The following is a 20,128-nucleotide window of genomic DNA, read 5'->3' as shown; positions in this document are numbered from 1 at the left end:
TGGGTTACCTTGCATGCTGCTTTACACTGCAAACGTTCCTTCCCTCTCCCTGGGAACGGTCAGGCACACATCGCCATTAGTCACAGCGTCCACACGTGCTGTTAGTGAGGAGATCCTTCTCCACACGCGACCTTCCAAACTGGACCAATCAGGTCTCAGCATTCACCCCCTGTGACCAGACCTCAGGTACCTTATATGGTCCATAACCACACCCACAGGTGATCACATGACTATGACCTCACCCAAGGTCCTATTGCACACAGCCACACACAGGCTTCCCTGACACATTGTAACGGAACGTACTACTCAGCAGTACATCTGCTGATCATTATGATCTTTCAGTATCCTACACCTATCAGGGTAATGGAAATGCTTATACGGCTGTCCTGGGACACCCACACAGCGCCCCCTAGCGGACACAGCGGTCACTGCACCACAATACATTGTCTATTGACAATGTGCAGCTAGTCATAGAAATGATAACATCCTGGTGACAAAGTCTTGACTGCAAGTAAACAACAGCACACAGCTTGATAACTAACACATTGATGAATTCTGTATTTCAACCCCTACCTCATGTTGTTCTCAAGATTACATAGCAAAAACCTGCTGACAGATTACCTTTTACATTTCTTGCCACATTACTTAAGGGAATATTCACAGTCAACAGATTTTTAGCAGACATTTATGCACCTGACCAAGTAATATGAATAGGGTTTGCAGATATATGTGTTTGTCACTAAAACAAACCCAATTTGGGATGAATAGGACAAGCACAGACAATTAGCAAAAATCTGTATGAATATACCCTAAGAGCTAGGCATATAAATAGCTGACCTACATACTGGAATACATTTTATTTTCTAAATCTGAATCCACCAGCTGAACTCGGTTTGAGGCAGTGAGACACATGCTCTTGAAATAATTGTTATCATTATTATCCACCTTCTTGAACAGTTACGAAGCTTTCATAATAAACTGTGTCCAAGCATCTTTGCTGCCAATGATTCAGAATATGCAAGGCCTGGTCACCAAGGACTTCCCAATCTAAATGCTAATATTTCTTATCCACGAGGGCAAGGACTACTGAGCGGCTCTTCTCATTCAAGATTTGTGTAAAAGGAAACGCATAAGGCAGTACACAATCTCTAGAGACAAAAATGAGTGGGCAGCATTCTGTACGATAGTTACTTACAGAATATAGACAGCAATAAGATGTACATAATCGTTAGTCAGTCCCCAGCTTCAGATATGAGTAAACATTACGAGAACAAAAAACATTTAGGCTAAGTTCACACTGGACGTTTTTACGCTGTTTTTTTTTTTTTACAGCAGCCAAACCTGAGTGCTTGGTAGGAAAGAAGCTGCGGCAAACACACAGGTTTTGGTGCTTTTTGCAGCGGTTTTGGTGCGTTTTTTTCATGCATTTTTTTCCATTCAATTAAATGTTAAACGCTGAAAAAACGCTGAAAGTAGTGAGATGCTCTATGTCCAAAAAACCAAGCAAAGCACAAAATACTGACGAAAAAAAAATAAGCTGTATGAATGAGATTTCTGGTACTGTCAAATGCAGCTGAAAAATAGCATAAAAAACGCAGCAAAAATGGCCAGTGTGAACATAGCCGAACTCACAAATTTATATGTGTCTTCGATTGACTTCGCATTAACACATCCGCTGCAGGCACTAAACTTTAGTCAGATATTTTTATTTTTTTTTTTTACTTTTATTGCTGAATTTATCAAAGTGAAAATAATAATACAAAGGTTTGGCCTTGCTGTCAGCCTATGCTTAATATAGCAAGCAATGGCAAATCAGAGCCTTGTAGCCAGGCTTTGCAGTTTTCCGAACAATTTAGATTTTTTTTTTACCCATCACTCTTCATTGTGGAATGCTTTTCACACGGTTTTTTTTTACATTTTTTTTTTTTAAGCTAAAAACAGACATACAATATTGTCCATGCAGGGCAGCGAGGAGAAAAAGATGATGTAGATGAAAGAAAGGGAAACAGCTAAAGTTTAGAATTTTATTTCTCCCTGTCGATCAGAGAAAATAAAATAAAAATCACCTACCTATTCTTGCCCAATATTACTGGAGGGGGCATTATTACTTAAGCCACAGAACTGAGGGTAGAGCAGGATGAGGATATTGTGTTAGTTGGTAATAAATGTGGATGTGTTGGAAATAAGAGAAGTAAAGTTTGTCTAATGTTACAAACTCTGCAGACAGAAATCATCATGATGGTCTACGCCAGTTGGAAAAGATGAAAGAAACAAAAGTAGACAATACCAACCAGAAAGAACTTCAACTTCAAAGTATATACCGTATATACTCATGTATAAGCCAAGATTTTCAGCCCATTTTTTGGGGCTGAAAGTCCCCCTCTCGGCTTATACACGAGTCATATACTGGGGGGTCGGCGGTGTCAGAGATCATACTCACCCCCTCCTGGTTCTTCTCTGCAGCTCCCCTGCTCTTCCTGCTTCAGCGGTCACGTGGTACCGCTCATTAAACTGATGAATATGCGCATATTTATGACTTTAATGAGGGGTACCACGTGACCGCTGAAGCAGGAAGAGCAGGAGAGCTGAGAACATGGAACAAGCAGAGGGGCTGCAGAGAAGAGCCAGGAGGCGGTGAGTATGAACGGGGGAGCCATATTCACCTGTCCCCGTTCCAGAGCCAGCAACGCTGATGATCAGCAGGCAGCAGGAGGTGAGTTTACAGTTTTTTTGTAACAAAGGCAGCGGCAGCAGCAGCAACATGATGGGGCCACTCACTGTCATTATCTGGGGCCACTCACTGTGCAGCAATATCTGGGGCCACTCACTGTGCAGCATTATCTGGGGCCACTCACTGTGCAGCATTATCTGGGGCCACTCACTGTGCAGCATTATCTGGGGCCACTCACTGTGCAGCATTATCTGGGGCCACTCACTGTGCAGCATTATCTGGGGCCACTCACTGTGCAGCATTATCTGGGGCCACTCACTGTGCAGCATTATCTGGGGCCACTCACTGTGCAGCATTATCTGGGCCACTCACTGTGCAGCATTATCTGGGGCCACTCACTGTGCAGCATTATCTGGGGCCACTCACTGTGCAGCATTATCTGGGGCCACTCACTGTGCAGCATTATCTGGGGCCACTCACTGTGCAGCATTATCTGGGGCCACTCACTGTGCAGCAAAACTGGGGCCACTCACTGTGCAGCGTTATCTGAGGCCACTCACTGTGCAGCATTATCTGGGGCCACTCACTGTGCAGCAAAACTGGGGCCACTCACTGTGCAGCAAAACTGGGGCCACTCACTGTGCAGCATTATCTGGGGCCACTCACTGTGCAGCAAAACTGGGGCCACTCACTGTGCACCCTAGGCTTATACGCGAGTCAATAAGTTTTGACAGTTTTTTGTGACAGGAAGGGGGGGGTCGGCTTATACACGAGTATATACAATAACTGTCTTTTGTCACTTATGGTCTGTTGAACTAGTATCTACCACTATATAGCACTGCATGGTGGTAATAGCGGTCTGTTTTATAATGTTTTTGCCTACAGTTTTTTGTTTGTTCTTTAGAGGGATTGCAGACGGATTTATTTAACAGTTTTGTGGTGCAGTTTATTCACTCTGAAGTGGCATATAGTATATAGAAGCCTATGGTATAGGATTTTTGTATAGTATGTTTTATTTTGTATACGGAAGGTGAAATAAGTATTGAATACGTCACCAATTTTCTAAGGCCTGTTTCACACTTCCGTTTTTTCAAATCCGTCAAAATCCGTTGTTTTCCGTAAAAAAACGGATCCGCCATTTTTTGCAGGATCCGTTTTTTTTGTCCCATAGACTTCCATTACGGTTACCGCGGATCCGTCAAAAAAACGGATCCGTTTTTAAAAAACGGATCCGTTTGCATCAGTTTCCGTCAAAAAAACGGAAACGGATCCGTTTGGCGGACACAAAAACGGAAGTGTGAAACAGGCCTAAGTAAATATATTTCTAAAGGTGCCATGAATGTCTCACAAGATCATCTGATCCACACAGGCAAAAAAAAATTAAACCATAGACGTCCATAAATTAATGCGCAGATGATCTTGGCACCAAGATCTCGGGAGATGAGATTTCAGCGTTGAGATCTCATCTCCCAAGATCTTCATCTGCACATGTGCCGCCCCCCAGCGGCCATTTTCCCCAGAGTCTACCGCACAGGAAACCATGGAACTGCCAGGGGCTCTGGCCTTTCACAAAATGTGGGCAGAGTCCCACGGCAGCACCGCCACTGGGACACAGTGCAGCACTGCCACCGGGACACAGCACAGTACCACCACCGGGACACAGCACAGCGGCACATAGATAAGGTATATCCGCATTATAAGATGCACCCCAATTTTCCCTACAAATTTTGGGGAAAAAAATCGTAGTTACAGATAACGGTATTTCTCTGATCCCATGACGGCACCACGGAGAGAATTACAAAGATTGTACATCTAGGGAGGGACCACCGCCTCCAGAACCCTTTTCCCAAAGGTGAGGTCTGAAGAGGAGGTCAAGTCTAGATGGTAATGTTTGAAAAATGTAGAGGGGGAAGACCAAGTGGCAGCTCTACATATCTGATCTATTGAAGCACCGGCTTTCTCTGCCCAGGATGATGCCACTGCCTTGGTTGAGTGGGCCCTTACGTCCTCCGGTATGGCCGCCCCACGAGAGGAGTAGGATAGGGTGATGGCTTCTCTTAACCACCTCGCCAGTGTGGCCTTCGATGCTTTTTGACCCTTCCTAAATTCCCTCGTGGTTGTTAAATATTGGACCAGGCATCTTTTTACATCTAAAGTGTGCAACACCTCTTCTGTTTTGTTTTTGGTATTGGGGCAGAAAGAGGGTAGGGAAATTTCCTGGGTCCTATGAAACTGTGACGACACCTTGGGGAGATATACTGGGTCGGTTTTAAGAATTACTCTATCATCCAGAATTTGTGTGAAGGGTGCGTGGGCAGACAGAGCTTACATGTCACTAATACGGCAGGCAGAAGTTAAGGCTACGAGGAGGGAAATCTTAATTGACAATATTTTTAAGGGAGCCTCCGCTAGGGGTTCGAAGGGAGATTTGGTTAGTGCGTTTAGCACCAGGTTTAGATCCCAGGGTGGGGTGGTGTGTAGAGGGATCGGCCTGGACCTACTTGAGGCTCTAATGAATCCGTGGTGCCGTCATGAGGGATAGAGAAAAGTGCGTCTTATCTGAACAATACGGTAATACTTTGTACAAACGCATTTGTTGGTGATGGCTACTTTAAGATGCCTCCTTGTATGGATAAACTAGTCGCTTACATTGCTCAGGTGTGACTTTGGCCCATTCTTCCACACAAACACTTCAATATCCTGAAGGTTCCGTGAGCTCCTTTTACGATCGCTGAGCTTTTGTGCCTTCCATAATTTTTGCCGCGTCTTTCTGTAGCTCTCCCACAGGGGGTCCTTGCCTCTTGGACAACTTTTTTGATAATGAATTTAACTCCACTTTCTGAAATCTTGCATATTGCACCTGGACATGACGGGTTTATGGTGAAATTATGCTTTTTCCACTTTGGGATAATGGCTCCAACAGCGCTCACTGGAATCTTCAGTAGTTTCGAAATGGTTTTGTAACCAATGCCATCAGTATATTTTGCAACAATAAGGTTGCAAAGGTCTTAAGACAGCTCACTGTTTTTTTTTCTCATCATGAAATGTTTCTTGTGTGGCACCTTGGTAATGGGACACCTTTTTATAGGGAATCAGTTGAACCACCTGATATTTTTCACTAAGTGGCAGGATTGCTTTCTTTTTACGGATATATTTCAGTCGGTGTTATGACTTTCCAGGGCATTTTTTACTTCCCTTTCTTCATGTGTTCAATACTTTTTCCGGGTCATTTCTCAGTATTACACAACTTAGGTTATGGACATCTATGGTTTAATTCTATTTGCCCTTGTGTGCACTGGATGGGTTGTTAATGACATTTGTTGAGAATTTCATGTTAATAGCACCATTAGAAACATATTTTATTAGATAATTGTTGACTTGTTCAATATTTATTCCACCCACTGCAATTACTTACTACACTTACATAGTGGTAATTCCAGTTGTCCGAGTGAGACAGTATTATTCATGCCTATAATTGTTCCCTAACTACACTATCTAACGGTTATTGTACTTTTTTTCCCTACTTCCAGTGTGATGACACTTTGCTTTAAAATCCCAGTGCATGCTTGAATACTTCGCTATCAAAGCAGGGGGCAAAGGTGGTCACTTTCACAGTGTCTGCTCTCTCCCTGAAACAAAGTGACATCAGTGACACTCATTTCCAGTGCGGATTTAGTTTCTTCTCTATCCTGGCACACTGTCATTGTGCGATGTGTACAATCACAGTTCGTTCTGTGTTACCACTGTGTCTGGGTACCTGGCATGCAGAAACCAGCACTGCCCCGAAGTTGCTTGTGGCTCCCACCCAAATGGCATCCCATGTAATCACGGGCTGCCAATGGTAGTCATGAAAATTGGAGGTCAAATGACTACCTCCGGGACTGGGACTGACAGCTATGGTGGCCTGTTAGACCATGACAGGAGCATGATCTATAAGGCATTCTGTCAGTGTAACACTGACAACTGTAACACATTGCAATGCATTATACCAGTGATCAGAGTAATAAAATTTAAGTCCCATAGAAAGACTAAGTAAAAACATTTAAGTAAAACTAAAAAAAAATCCCCAAATAAAAAAGGAAAATACTGTATCAATAAAAACGTGAAAACTTTTTTGTTACCAATGATTCACCATATTAACGTAACAGATAAGAAAGCATGTAAATAATTTAAAAAGTTTATCTTTTATTAAACAACAATTTTAAAAGGATATAGACAGAACAAAGTGAAATGAGGGAACAAATCCTATGGTTGTGCATTAAATATGAAAACAACTCAAGAATGAATGTTTTAAATTTCAAAAAATTGTATACCATATAGGAGATAATATAACCCACATTTTATTGCGGCCTCATATGTGCTTGCAAGGTTTTGTGACTAAACCTCCCATCTAAGTACTAATATTATCAAAAGCAACAGGTCATTATAAAGTAAAGTGAGTCCTGATGATTCAAAAAGTACATCTCCAATGTCCAGATAACGCCTATGCATGTGAATTATCACCAGAACAAAAGCATAAAATTAATTTTGTTAAAAATACCTGTCACTTAGTGAGCTGTTAGTAGCGTCTCCCGAAGAAGCGAAATGCACGTCGGGGCAGAGGGACTCCATGGTCGTGCTACTAACAGCTCACTAAGTGGTGTTATCTGGGTTATTTTATCTCCTATAAAAAATTGCTGTTTAACAAAAGATAAACATTTAATTATTTACATGCTTATTTGTTAGCTTAATATGGTGAATCATTGTTAACAAAATTTTCATGATTTATATGAGAAGTATAATTTTGATAGATTATATAAAGGACACATTTTGTGATTAAATCAATAAAAAAGTATATGTATGTATCTTAAAAAAAAAAAAAAAAAAAAGCACAAAAACAATCTCAATCACTGGGTTAGGTTGAAGAATTTAGCGTTATTACCACTTAAAATGACACTGGTCAGAATTTAAAGAAATTGGCCTGGTCAGAAAAGTGAAGACAGGCTTGGAGTAAAGGGGTTAACAGCCAAATAGATCATGCCAAGAGAAAGATGGTAAAGGGGTTGGAAAAAATGTTTTTGGATTTTTTTTCTTCAGAAATAGCCCCACTCATGAGTTGCAATACCAAACTATAAATGCAATTTCACTTGAATAAGAATGAGCTGCAACACTCAACACAGATAGAATCCCATTCTTGAGCGGTTTCTGGAAAAATCTTTAACAACATGTAAAACCCACCACACACAATAATAAATTTGTTGCGCCTCAATTTTGAGGGGAATAGGTCCAAGACAGGTATGTGAAACCCTTTGAGACTTTTTTTTTTTTTTAAAACAAAGATAAATCATAAGAGTTACTTACTTTTGCAAGAAATACTTTATCATGCCTCAAAATTTGAATTGACCATCTATCTGAGTTTTCACATGCATTTTGCATCTGTCTGCCAGGTTTATCATTAATTAGTCCGTGTTGATAACTGTAATTGACATCAAAAACTCTGCAGGGTTGTATTTATGCTTCAGAAGGCATGAAATTGATTTCATTGGCTCAGTTTCAGCTTTCAGCGCTAGGCTAATTTTAATGGAGTTAGAAAAGTCAAACCTATTCTTCCCAAATTCTTTGTTTTCTGAAATACTCAGAGAAAAAAAACAAAATGGGAACAGTTTCTATTAGAAACCATCAGAAAAAAATACGTTAATGATTATTTCCAATGATGCAGGATTAGCTAATGCCACAAACTGTAAATGAGATGTATGGTCTAAAAACATTCTTTTTAAATTAGAGTTCTGTCAGAAGCCTTTAGTACCTGTTGTTTCCATAAGACTATGTTTAAAACATTTTTTTTTAAATATTCCAGTTTTCACATTAAATCTGACACTTCCTGTTGTCTGTAGCTCCTGTCTAAACTTAGGTGTGTAGATTTGGACAGAGTAAGAAGGCAGAGGTTAGGTGACAGCTGTGTCACTGATGTCTTCACACAGCAGCAGATTTGGTGCAGTGTATGTGTGAGCACTGCATCTCTAATGACACAAATACTGATGGGAGCAGCCTGTCCCAGAATACAGGACGATTTTCCCTCCTCACTAGTTTCACTTTCCATAGAACACTGTTCAGCGTGTGTCTGGGGGAGGAGCAGCTGCTCTCTGCACTGAGGCTGCTAGAGGCAGAGGATTTGTTACTGTGTGATGAGGGCTGCTTCATGTGGACGGGGAGGGCCTGTAGCTATGGAGGGTGGGGATGTTGCTATAGAGGGCATGTTTGGAGTAGAGTAGGAAGTTACGACTAGTTCTCATTTCAATGCCATAACACACCCCCCTTGGACGTTCTGTTCAGAATATCTAGAAAACCGTGCAAACTAGTGACAGAAAGTCAATTACTTATTGTCATAATTCTGCAGCCCAGATAAGTACTGAGATTATGTGAAAAGCCCGGACAACTCCTTTAAGTAGCATGCTCCATCAAAGATGATACACTGATTCTAAAGAAGAACTAAGATCTACATACCATTCCAGCACATACGGAACACACTTGTGGAGGCCACACAGTTCTTGTATGAGCGACCAGTCACATTCAGTGTACTGAATACACTCTTCTGTTCATTGCAGTTCCAATTGAAGGAATTATCACAGATATACAAGGCATATTCACAGTATATGTAATAAATATCTAATAGATTCAAGTTCCTCTTCTAAAACTTGAATCTATGTCCAGAATGGGGGTCTGATTGGTGCCACACCACTGCAACTGGATATATGGGTATATCTCTGTATTCACTTCTATGGCAGTTCTGAAAACAGCTGGAGCCTCCTCTGTTCATATGTCAACAGCAGAGCATCATACTGCTTTATCTTTGGCTTATCTTGGCTCTTCTGAGAAAGGTTAGCAGAATGGTATACAGGCTCATAAAAGATGTACAATAAATTAATTTTTATTTATTATAAAATCAATGTAATAGTAGATATTAAACTGATCTATGGTACTAGTGTTCAAAACAGACCCACTTTTATCTTGCATAATTAGGCAGTTGATAACTCTTACTGCATTGATAAATACTAAAATTGCATATTTATTTTTTGATATTTGACTACTATGATTTTTCACTTAGAGGTTGTGTCATTTTCTGAAACAATAATTGACAATGTTGACAATGTTGACCAACTACAATTTTATTAATGTGTCGTTAACAAGAACAAAGCAATGGTTTCCCATCAGTTGATATTAAGCCAATTTAATAAAGTCTATCATTACCAAAGAATGTACATGTCTGCTGTATTAGTTATAAGAAAATGGAGAGTCCATCTTGTAGTATGCCAAAGATGTGCTACCGTATAAATTGTAGCTTAATACTGCTACAGAAACATTTTGTTTTCAGTAGATAAAAAAAAATGAAAAGGAAATAATGTCACAATTACAAAGATCTGTCTACTGAATGATATTTGATTGCATACAGTAGATGATTATCACAATTGTCCTTGTGCACTGGCAGTGAAAGAATTATAATGAGCACTGACAAAGCCGGATTTATATAATGGGTAAATATCATTACAATTACATGAACACAATGAATAAGAATTTCACTTGAAATAATTTTATTGGTACAGTATCTGATGCTGTCACAACATATACAGTCACGGCCAAAAGTGTTGGCACCCTTGAAAATGAAGCATTTCTCCCAAAACATTATTGCAATTATTGCTTTCCCAGAAGGATTTTGGCTTACTAAGGTACATTTTGGCAAACTGCAGTGTAGCTTTTTTTATGTCTCAGTGTCAGCACTGGGGGTCCTCCTGGGTCTCCTGTCATAGCATTTCACTTTATTCAAATATCAACGGATAGTTCATGCTGATACTGCTGCACTCTTGGCCTGCAGGACAGCTTGAATTTCTTTGGAACAAGAATGGGACTGATTATCCACCATCTGGACTATCCTGCCTTGCAACTCTTCTCTGCTGTCCACGTCCAGGAAGATTAGCTACAGTGCCATGGGTTGTTAACTTTCGGACTATGTTGCGCACCATGAACAAAGGAACATCATTAAGATCACTGGAGATGAACTTGTAACCTTGAAGTTGATGTTGTTCAGCAATTTTGGCTCTCAATTCCTCAGACAATTCTCTTCTCCTGTTTCTGTTCTCCATGCATAGTGTGGCACATACAGTCACACAATGGAAAGACTGAGTCAACTTCTCCCCTTTTTATCTAGTTTCAATTGTGATTTTCATATTGCTCACACCTGTTACTTGCCACAGGTGAGTATGAACGAGAATCACATGCTTAAAACAAAGTTGTTTACCCACAATTTTGGAAAGCTGCAAACAATATTGCCAACCCCATTTTCGGGGTTGTGGGTGAATTTATGTCCAATTTGCCTTTTTTCTCAGTTTTTTTGAGTTGCACACAACGGAAATAAACAAAACAGGTGTATAGCAAAATGTGTAATTGCAATAATTTTGTGGTGGAAATACTTCATTTTCTGTAACAAGGGTGCCAACACTTTCAGCCAGGACTGCATTTATTCTCTTCATATACAGTAACAATGTCAGGATAACAGTATAAACATGTTTAGGGTAATTTTTTTTTACTTAAACCTGTCACCAGGTTTTTGGTACCTCATCTAAGAGCAGGATGATAAAGGCAAAGCTACCCGGAAACTAAAGATCGCATAATTTACTACTGGGTGCAGCAGTTCTGACACAATCAGAGGTTTTAGATGCAGTATGAAGCAGAGCTTAGAAAGCTGACCCTGCCCACATCAGGTTCTGTATTTAAATTGTCTATTGACAGTGAGCTGCTTATCAAAGGAGAGGGCGGAGTTGGACTAGCAAGTGTGTGTCAGCTAGTCTAAGCAATGATAATGTCCTAGTGATAAAACCTCCACTGTAAGTAAACACAAAGCTTGATAAGTGATGCATCGTTGAATCCAGTGTTTTAACAGCTATGTCATTTTGTCCTCAGACTACATAGTAAAACCGGCTGACAGACTCCCTTTAAAAGGAACCTGTCAGACAATTACTTCTGCCCCATCTTCTTGGCAGAATGAATTGCAGCCTGACTGTGTGATTTCAGCAGGTATAGCATTCTCTGGAACACTCTGTTTTTTCAGAGAAAATATACTTTTGAGATACTAGTATGATGCTACCCCTGGCCGGATTTGTGTAGAGCTGCATCTGCAAATTGACAGGCCTATCTTGGCCTATCCTTATGTAATGTCAGGGAGAGACCATTCAGTCCACTCCAACGGCACTGGGAGAAATGTTCCGAGCAGAGCCACATTAGTCTCATATCCGGCTTTGGTCCTCCAGACAGATCTTCAAACTATCTTTTCTCTGAAACACACGTGCATTTTAGAAAATAATATAACTTTCTACAATCGTGCAGCCAAGCAATGATTCATACTGTCCACAGTGCAGTTTGGACATCACAAATCTGACATGTTCCTTTTATATACACGTACTTTGAACAAAAATCATTTTCCAAATGAGTTTCACTCAAATTTTGCAAGAATTAAATTCAAAAACAAAATTCAGGTACATGTCCAGGGTTTTGAACTCTCAATAATATGTACAATTTAATTTTTATATAAAAGAAAAAAAGAAAAAGACAAATGAGAGAGGAGGGGTTACATTTCAAAAGGTAAGAAACAAGGAAAGGACAAAGGGGATGAAGGAAAATCTCTGTGACTTTCTCTTGATGTTTGATTTGTCCAAAGGTGGGTACAGAGATTTCAGCGCTAATAGTGAGGTTTTTTATGACACGTGAGGCCCGGGAATATAAGTGCCGACACAGGAAGTGAGTATAAGGGTTTTTAAAGGGGCCAAACATGGGGATTGAGGCTTATTCTGCAGTCATCTATATACAGTGAAACAGGTTGAAGACGACATATTATTCAAATGTTTCAATTAAATTCAATAGCAAACATGATATTTAGTCCAAAATAACGACATTTTAATAGAAAGATTAACAACTCTGAAGGCGGCTCATACCCTGAAAGTAGTCGGATCCTTAAAGATGTTTAAGAAAAAACAAATATTGTAATTATGGTATGCCATACAGGTGCTTCTTACAAAATTAGAATATCATCAAAAAGTTCATTTATTTCAGCTCAATACAAGAAGTGAAACTCATATTATATAGAGTCATCACAAACAGAGTGAACTATTTCAAGTGTTTATTTCTGTTAATGTTGATGATTATGGCTTACAGCCAATGAAAACCCAAAAGTCATTATCTCAAGTGAATTATAATTAACAAAAAAACAACTGCAAAGGCTTCCTGAGCATTTAAAAAGGTCAATTTTTAACATGGACCAGTAGAAGAGCAAACCAGCGCAAAACGGTCATTGTCAGTCATGTCTCTTCATACGAAATTTCTGCACCTGTCACCACGATGCTAGACACTTTGGCACTTTTTTGATAGGTGTCCAATAATGAAAATTAAAAAGGACTGAAGTCTCTTGTGAAAGAAGGGTGAGTGCTGACTTTCTTTTCATATACATTATAGTGAAACTAATTTTTCCTTGTTTTTGCATAGCTCTGCATTGGAATAATAGAGGATGCAATTGCCTGCTACATTGGTAAAAGTGCTTCAAAATTTGGTGCTTAAACCCTTAAACTGATCACTTGTCATACTCTCCCTAGAAACATTTTGCTAACAGAGGACTGGAGCAACGCCTTGACCGCCCCACAATGTGTTTAATCAACAATAGCAACCTAGTCCAAATGTATATAGTCCATTAATGCTACCTGACACCTAGCAGGTTATATACAATCTGGTCTGAGTCTCTGGTCTGATGAGACGAAGATAGAACTTTTTGGTGATAATTCTAAGCGGTATGTGTGGAGAAAACCAGGCACTGCTCATCATCTGCCCAATACAATCCCAACAGAGAAACATGGTGGTAGCAGCATCATGCTATGGGGGTGTTTTTCAGCTGCAGGGACAGAACTGGTTGCAACTGAAGGAAACATGAATGCGGCCAAGTACAGAGATATCCTGGATGAAAACCTCTTCCAGACTGCTCTGGACCTCAGACTTGGCCGAAGGTTCACCTTCCAACAAGAGAATGACCCTAAGCACACAGCTAAAATAACAAAGGAGTGGCTTCAGAACAACTCTGTGACCATTCTAGACTAGCCCAGCCAGAGCCCTGACCTAAACCCAATTGAGCATCTCTGGAGAGACCTGAAAATGGCTGTCCACCAACCAACCTGATGGAACTGGAGAGGATCTGCAAGGAAGAATGGCAGAGGATCCCCAAATCCAGGTGTAAAAAACTTGCTGCATCATTCCCAAGAAGGATCATGGCTGTACTAGCTCAAAAGGCTGCTTATACTCAATACTGTGCAAAGGGTCTGAATACTTATGACCATGTGATATTTCAGTTTTTATTTTTAATAAATTTGCAAAAATTTCTACATTTCTGTTTTTTTCAGTCAAGATGGATGCAGAGTGTATTTTAATGAGGAAAAAAAATGAACTTTTTTGAATTTACCAAATGGCTACAATGAAACAAGGTGAAAAATTTAAAATGGTTCTGAATACTTTCTGTACCCACTGTAAAATGGTTAGATCTACCACTGAAGATTGCCACAAGTGTGGGGAAGAGGCAGCAGATTTTATACACTTGATGTGGTATTGCACTCCTATTGCAGACTTTTGGAAGGCGGTCATAGCTATCCTCAGAGTGCATACAGACCCCTTGTACCCATTCTGCCATTCTGCCCTAAGGTACGTTTATTAGGAAACCACCTTGATGAGGAGACCTGGCCTCACACTCTTCTTAGGGAATCCTTGTTTTTGGCTAGCAAGGTTATCGCCATGAGATTGATGAGTAGAAGACCCCAGTGAATTTCACACTGTGTCAATATGGCAAATATGGTAAATTCTGTAGCTGCCCATGAGTGGGTGATATATAAAAATAAACTGTCCTCAAAATTTTGATAAGGTATGAATGCCTTATTTTTATTCTCCTTTGACTCACATCAGTCCCCAGGTGATGTTGAGTATTCTCTCATGATTAAAGTATATGATATTTTGTGCCTAACATTGGTGTCTAATGTTTTGGTTTAAGATGTTAAACCCATGGTATGTTAAGGGAAAGGTTAACTTTGACAGACATTATTAATGAGCAATGAGAAATCTTCAATACGAATTTAAAAAAAAAAAAAAAAAACACACACTCAGACCTAATTCAAACATTCATTTTCACATATATGTTCTATCCGCGTTTTTCAAGGATAAAACATGCATCCATTATTACTAGAGAAGGGTGAACCCTAATAGTAAAGTTCGGGGTCCGTACCAAACACCTACACTCCATCAGCCGCCACCTACTCTCGCTGTTATTAGTGGCAGCAGGCGTAGGCTGATGGGACTAGTAGTCCCATCAGCCAAAGCCACTTTTTACCTCCGGACACAGATGTGGACTCACGCTGTCAACTGACAGTGGGAGCCGCGGCTCTCTGCCTGGCAATAATGAGTTTACCGTGCTGACATACAATTGACAGCGTGGCAAACAGTGGATGTTCATGCTCCCCATACAAGTGAATGGGGTCCAGGTTTTGGGTACTTCTCTGGTACCCGAACCAAAACTTTTTTTTACTTTTCGGCCGAACCCGAAGATCCAGGGGTTCGCCCATCACCAATTATAACATATACGGTAGATCTGTTAGAATATTTGTGTTTTTTTGTGAACCGTGTGTCCACAAAAAATCCTCCAAAACATTGAGACATGTCCATTTTTGACACGAGTCTGAGATTAAAAATTACCCATACAAGTCTATGTGTCCATGAAATACACCAACAGCACTTTTTTCTTCAGAATAGAAAATTCAGGAACCAAACACTGCAGAAAAATGGATCCGAAACATTGAAGAAAATCAAGTTTTCTTTGTTTTTTTTTGTTTTTTTACACGAAAAACACTACTAGTGCCTGAATGAAGTTTTAGGTTGTGTAGATGTGTATCATTTGCTCAGTTGCAACCAAAAAAGCTCACTGTTTGCAGCGATTTTCTAAAATCAAGTAAAAAAAAAAGTGTTTTTACCGCAAAAAAAAATGCACCACAAATCCAAAATGTGAGCGAGGCAGTTACACAGGTCAATAGCTGAATTACAAATCTACATAATTAGTGTTTGGAGCATCTAAAAATGTGTTTTATGCAGCACAGGATTGACACCTTACCACAGAAAGAGATGATGTGACTGCTGTCTTCATGCACAAATTTCCTTGTAACGGCTTCTTCCATAATTTGCTTAACCTACAAATGACAAGGAAAAAAATTGAAAATAGATAGGAAAATAAATATTTTGGTACTGTTGGACAATGCATCTGTGCAGCAATGGTGACACGTAGCAGAATCACAATATTTTCTTATAAATATTCAGCATGCCGTAACCATATCTTTTCAATCGATTCCTAAACATTCAGCACATGGGCTCGCACTGGTACAGATTGCTAAACTGAGGTAATCATTTCTCTAGTTTATGACCAAGGAATTTTTCAAATACAAGGCGGTAGATAGACCCGATGTACCACAAGAACCTCACTCTTCTCTCTTTTCAGTAATATTTGTAATTTTTCCTTATGTCTAGCAATTAGAGGGTTATCGTCACCCCCCAAAAAAATCCACTATTTATAGGATGAGGTATATCTTGCTGAGGATATGATCACTAAAACCCACAGCGAAACTCGTCCTGAATTGAGCAGAGAGGTGAAGTGTCTACGGTATTGCCGAGTAAAGCACTCTGCTTTTTCAGTCAGTCCCTCACAAAATGAATGGAGCAGAGATTGATCGCGCAAACCGATACTCTACTGAAGACAAGATTTCAGGATAGCTGGGGGTCCAAGCGGATTGCCAGAAATCAGAAGGTTATCCCTTATTTGTTCTCACTGAGGATAAACTCCCAAAGATGTATGCTAAAGTGCATTCCACACATTTAGAGCACAAAGATGCTAGGCCATCTCAAGAGGACGTGTGTATAGGGAGTCAGGAGGAATGATTGTCATCCAAACCATATGTCCATGCCCTAAAAGTGTAGCATCGCATCAGTCTGACAGCGACTCCCTTCTAAAGAAAAATTAACTTTCAGAAAATATTTGCCCCATGAAGAGCCCCAATTTAACACAGCCATCTGAACCTAAATTACTAACTTCTGATTAAAAATCCACACATGAAGAACTTAAAATATTCTTTGAATAGGCTTCTTATTCATTTCAAAAGGAATACAAGCCAATAATGCACATGTGCTCTTTTCTCCACACGGAAAAAGAAGCAACATGACAGTTCCAAAAGGAATCTTTGTTTGAAAATGCTTCACACTCGACTTTTGAAACAACTGAAGCAAAAATAAAATGAGTTTCTGCTTAAACGCACTAAAAACTCATGTAATTCACACTTGACTATATCAATAAACTTTTATGAAAGAGAAACAGGAAGCATCAAAATCAAAGCAGTCTAACTTAAAAAATACATACCAAAAAGAGACAAAAAAAGCATTAATAACGTGATAAAAAGGAATGCAGAAAAATATTAACCACTGAATGTAAATCTCACACAGAAGCTCCCTGATGAAGAAAGGGTGAAACGTGCTTTGGGCAGGTGGAGACTGCACACTTTCACAGCTACTGTGATATATATCAACACATTAGGTTTTCTTATGCACTGGTACATGATTTGCTTACTTAACTGGTATAGTGTATGGTTTATCCCCATATTTAAATAGCCTCAATTTGCTAGAAGTCAGCTAAACCCTAACTAAAGGTTAACACAAAACATAACTTTTAATTATCCTCTTAACGACCAAGCCATTTTGTAGGTTAAAGACCAGGCCTTAATTTTGAAATTGGACCACTGTCACTTTATGTGGTTATAAGTCTAGAATGCTTCAACGTATCCCGCTAATTCGGAGAGTGTTTTCTCGTGATATATTGTACTTCATGTTAGTGGTAAAATTTCTTTGATATGACTTGCGTTTATTTATGGAAATATGGCAAAATTATTTAAAAATTTTGCAATTTTCAAACTTTTAATTTTTATGCCCTTAAATCAGAGAGATATGTCACAAAAAATAGTTAATAAATAACATTTTCCACATGTCTACTTTACATCAGCACAATCTTGGAACCAAAATTTTTTTTTTCTTAGGAAGTTATAAGGGTTAGAAGTTGACCAGCGATTTCTCATTTTTCCAACAAAATTTACAAAACCATTTTTTTTTAGGGACCACCTCCCATTTGAAGTGAGTTTGGGGGGTCAATATAACAGAAAATACCCAAAAGTGACACCATTCTAAAAACTGCACCCCTCAAGGTGCTCAAAACCACATTCAAGAAGTTTATTAACCTTTTAGGTACTTCACAAGAATTGAAGCAATGTGGAAGGAAAAAATGAACATTTAACTTTTTTTCCCCAAAATTTTTATTTGGACACAATTTTTTTTTATTTTGTTAAGGGTATCAGGAGAAAATGAACCACAATATTTGTTGTGCAATTTCTCCTGAGTACACCGATACCCCATGTGTGGAGGAAGACCAATCTTTAGACGCACAGCAGTGCTCAGAAGGGAAGGAGCATCGTTTGAGATTTTGAATGTCAAATTGGCTGGAATCTTAAGCGGACGCCATGTCGCGTTTGGAGAGCCCCTGATGTGCCTAAACAGTGGAAACCCCCCACAAGTGATCCCATTTTGGAAACTAGACCCCCCAAGGAACTTATCTAGATGTGTGGTGAGCACTTTGAACCCCCAAGGACTTCACAGAAGGTTATAACGTAGAGCCGTAAAATTAAAAAAATCATATTTTTTCCACAAAAATGATCTTCAATGAGCTATAATTTTTCCATATTTCGGCCGACAGAGTCATGTGCAGGCTTGATTTTTGCGGGAAGAGCTGACATTTTTATTGGTACCATTTTCGGGCACATAACGTTTTTTGATCGCTTTCTATTCTTATTTTTCTGTTCATTTTTGAATGAACAAAAACCAGCAGTTTAGGAATGCTTTTATTTTCTCCTCCGTTCCGCATGTGGTAAAATTAGTATGGCAGCTTTATTCTTCGGGTCACTACGATCACAGCGATACCTCATTTATATCGTTTTTTTATGTTTTGGTGTTTTTTACACAATAAAAACTTTTATAGAAAATATTTTTGCATCACTTTATTCTGCGAGCTATAACTTTTGTATTTTTTTGCTGATGACGTCGTATGGCGGCTTTTTTGTGGGACAAGATGACGTTTTCAGCGGTACCATGTTTATTTAGATTCGTCTTTTTGACCGCGTGTTATTGCACTTTTTCCAAGCGGTATGATGATACTGCTTGGAAAAAGTATAATTTGCTACTTTGTTTTTTGTTTTGTTTTTTACAGCATTCACTGAACGGGTTAACCTGGGTGATACTTTTATTGATGGGATTTTTACGGACGTGGTGATACCAAACGTGTTTTTTTTCCTTTTTTTTTTTTACATAAATGTGTAATTTTTAGGGGATTTTTTAGGGAATTTTTATATTTAATTTTTTTTTTTACATTTTTTTTAAAAAATTTTTAACCTTGTCCCTTTATGGGACTTTCACTTTCACTTTAGGTATAATACATTACAATGCTTCAGCATTGTAGTGCATTATACCAATGCTGAGAGCTGCTGACACCATGCTGTGAGCATGATCTCACCAGCTCTCCGTAGGTAAATGACCCGGAGGTTGTCATGACACCTCCAGGTCATCATGGCACAGGTCGGGCCCCGCGATTACATCGCAGGGACGCCGACCCGAGACAGAGGGAGCCCCCTACCCTCTGCCTCCCTCTCTGAACGCTGCGATCACGCTCGATCGCAGCAGTGAGGGGGTTAACAGCCAGGGGCGGTGGGGGCTCCGCTCATAGCTGTCAGTGCAGGAGGCTCAGCCACTGCAGAGCTGGGCTCCTACACTGATCAGGCAAGGAGAAGCTCAAATTTCAGCTTCTCTTGCTGATCTGTGGGCGCAGGGACCGAGTGCAAGGGTCCCTGCCCCCCTTCCTGTGCCTCTCAGCTGTCATAGACAGCTGTCGGCACTGAACTGAAACCGTGTGTTTACACGCAGTAACAGTTCAAAGGCAGGACGTGCAGAGTGCGTCATGGTGCTGAAAGTTACCTCCTACCATGACGGACTGTGCATGTCCATAGACATTAAGGGGTTAAAGTATTAAGGAATTGTAAAATTAAAATCTGCAAAAGTTAGTGGGTATATACTACTAGGATAACAATTGGGCTATCCAATCCTCTGAATTTATCGCCAATATCCTGCATATAAAATACTTAATAAGTAACATTTCTCACATGTTTACTTTACATTAGCACAATTTTGGAACCAATGTTTTTTTTTAGGAAGTTATAAGGGTTAAAAGTTAAACAGCGATTTCTCCTTTTTACAACACCATTGTTTTTTAGGGACCACTTCATATTTGAAGTCACTTTGATCACTTTGAGGGGTCTATATGATAGAAAA

General features: G+C 39.6%; 1 protein-coding gene across 2 annotated transcripts in view; it reads right to left on the bottom strand.

The window, feature by feature from the left end:
• The window catches only part of SGSM1 (small G protein signaling modulator 1), a 444,365-nt gene that overhangs the window by 311,917 nt on the left and 112,320 nt on the right, over positions 1-20,128 (bottom strand). For both annotated transcript variants that reach the window (XM_073582650.1, XM_073582649.1), the window contains exon 3: positions 15,831-15,906. In XM_073582650.1, coding sequence (XP_073438751.1) covers positions 15,831-15,906 — 76 coding nt within the window. The remainder of the gene's footprint in view (positions 1-15,830; positions 15,907-20,128) is intronic.

Source organism: Dendrobates tinctorius, unplaced genomic scaffold, assembly GCF_039654945.1.
Source record: "Dendrobates tinctorius isolate UK_male_01 unplaced genomic scaffold, ASM3965494v1 ptg000073l, whole genome shotgun sequence".
NCBI lineage: Eukaryota > Metazoa > Chordata > Amphibia > Anura > Dendrobatidae > Dendrobates > Dendrobates tinctorius.
Note: the sequence above shows the minus strand (reverse complement) of the source record. Positions and strands in the feature narration are given on the sequence as shown.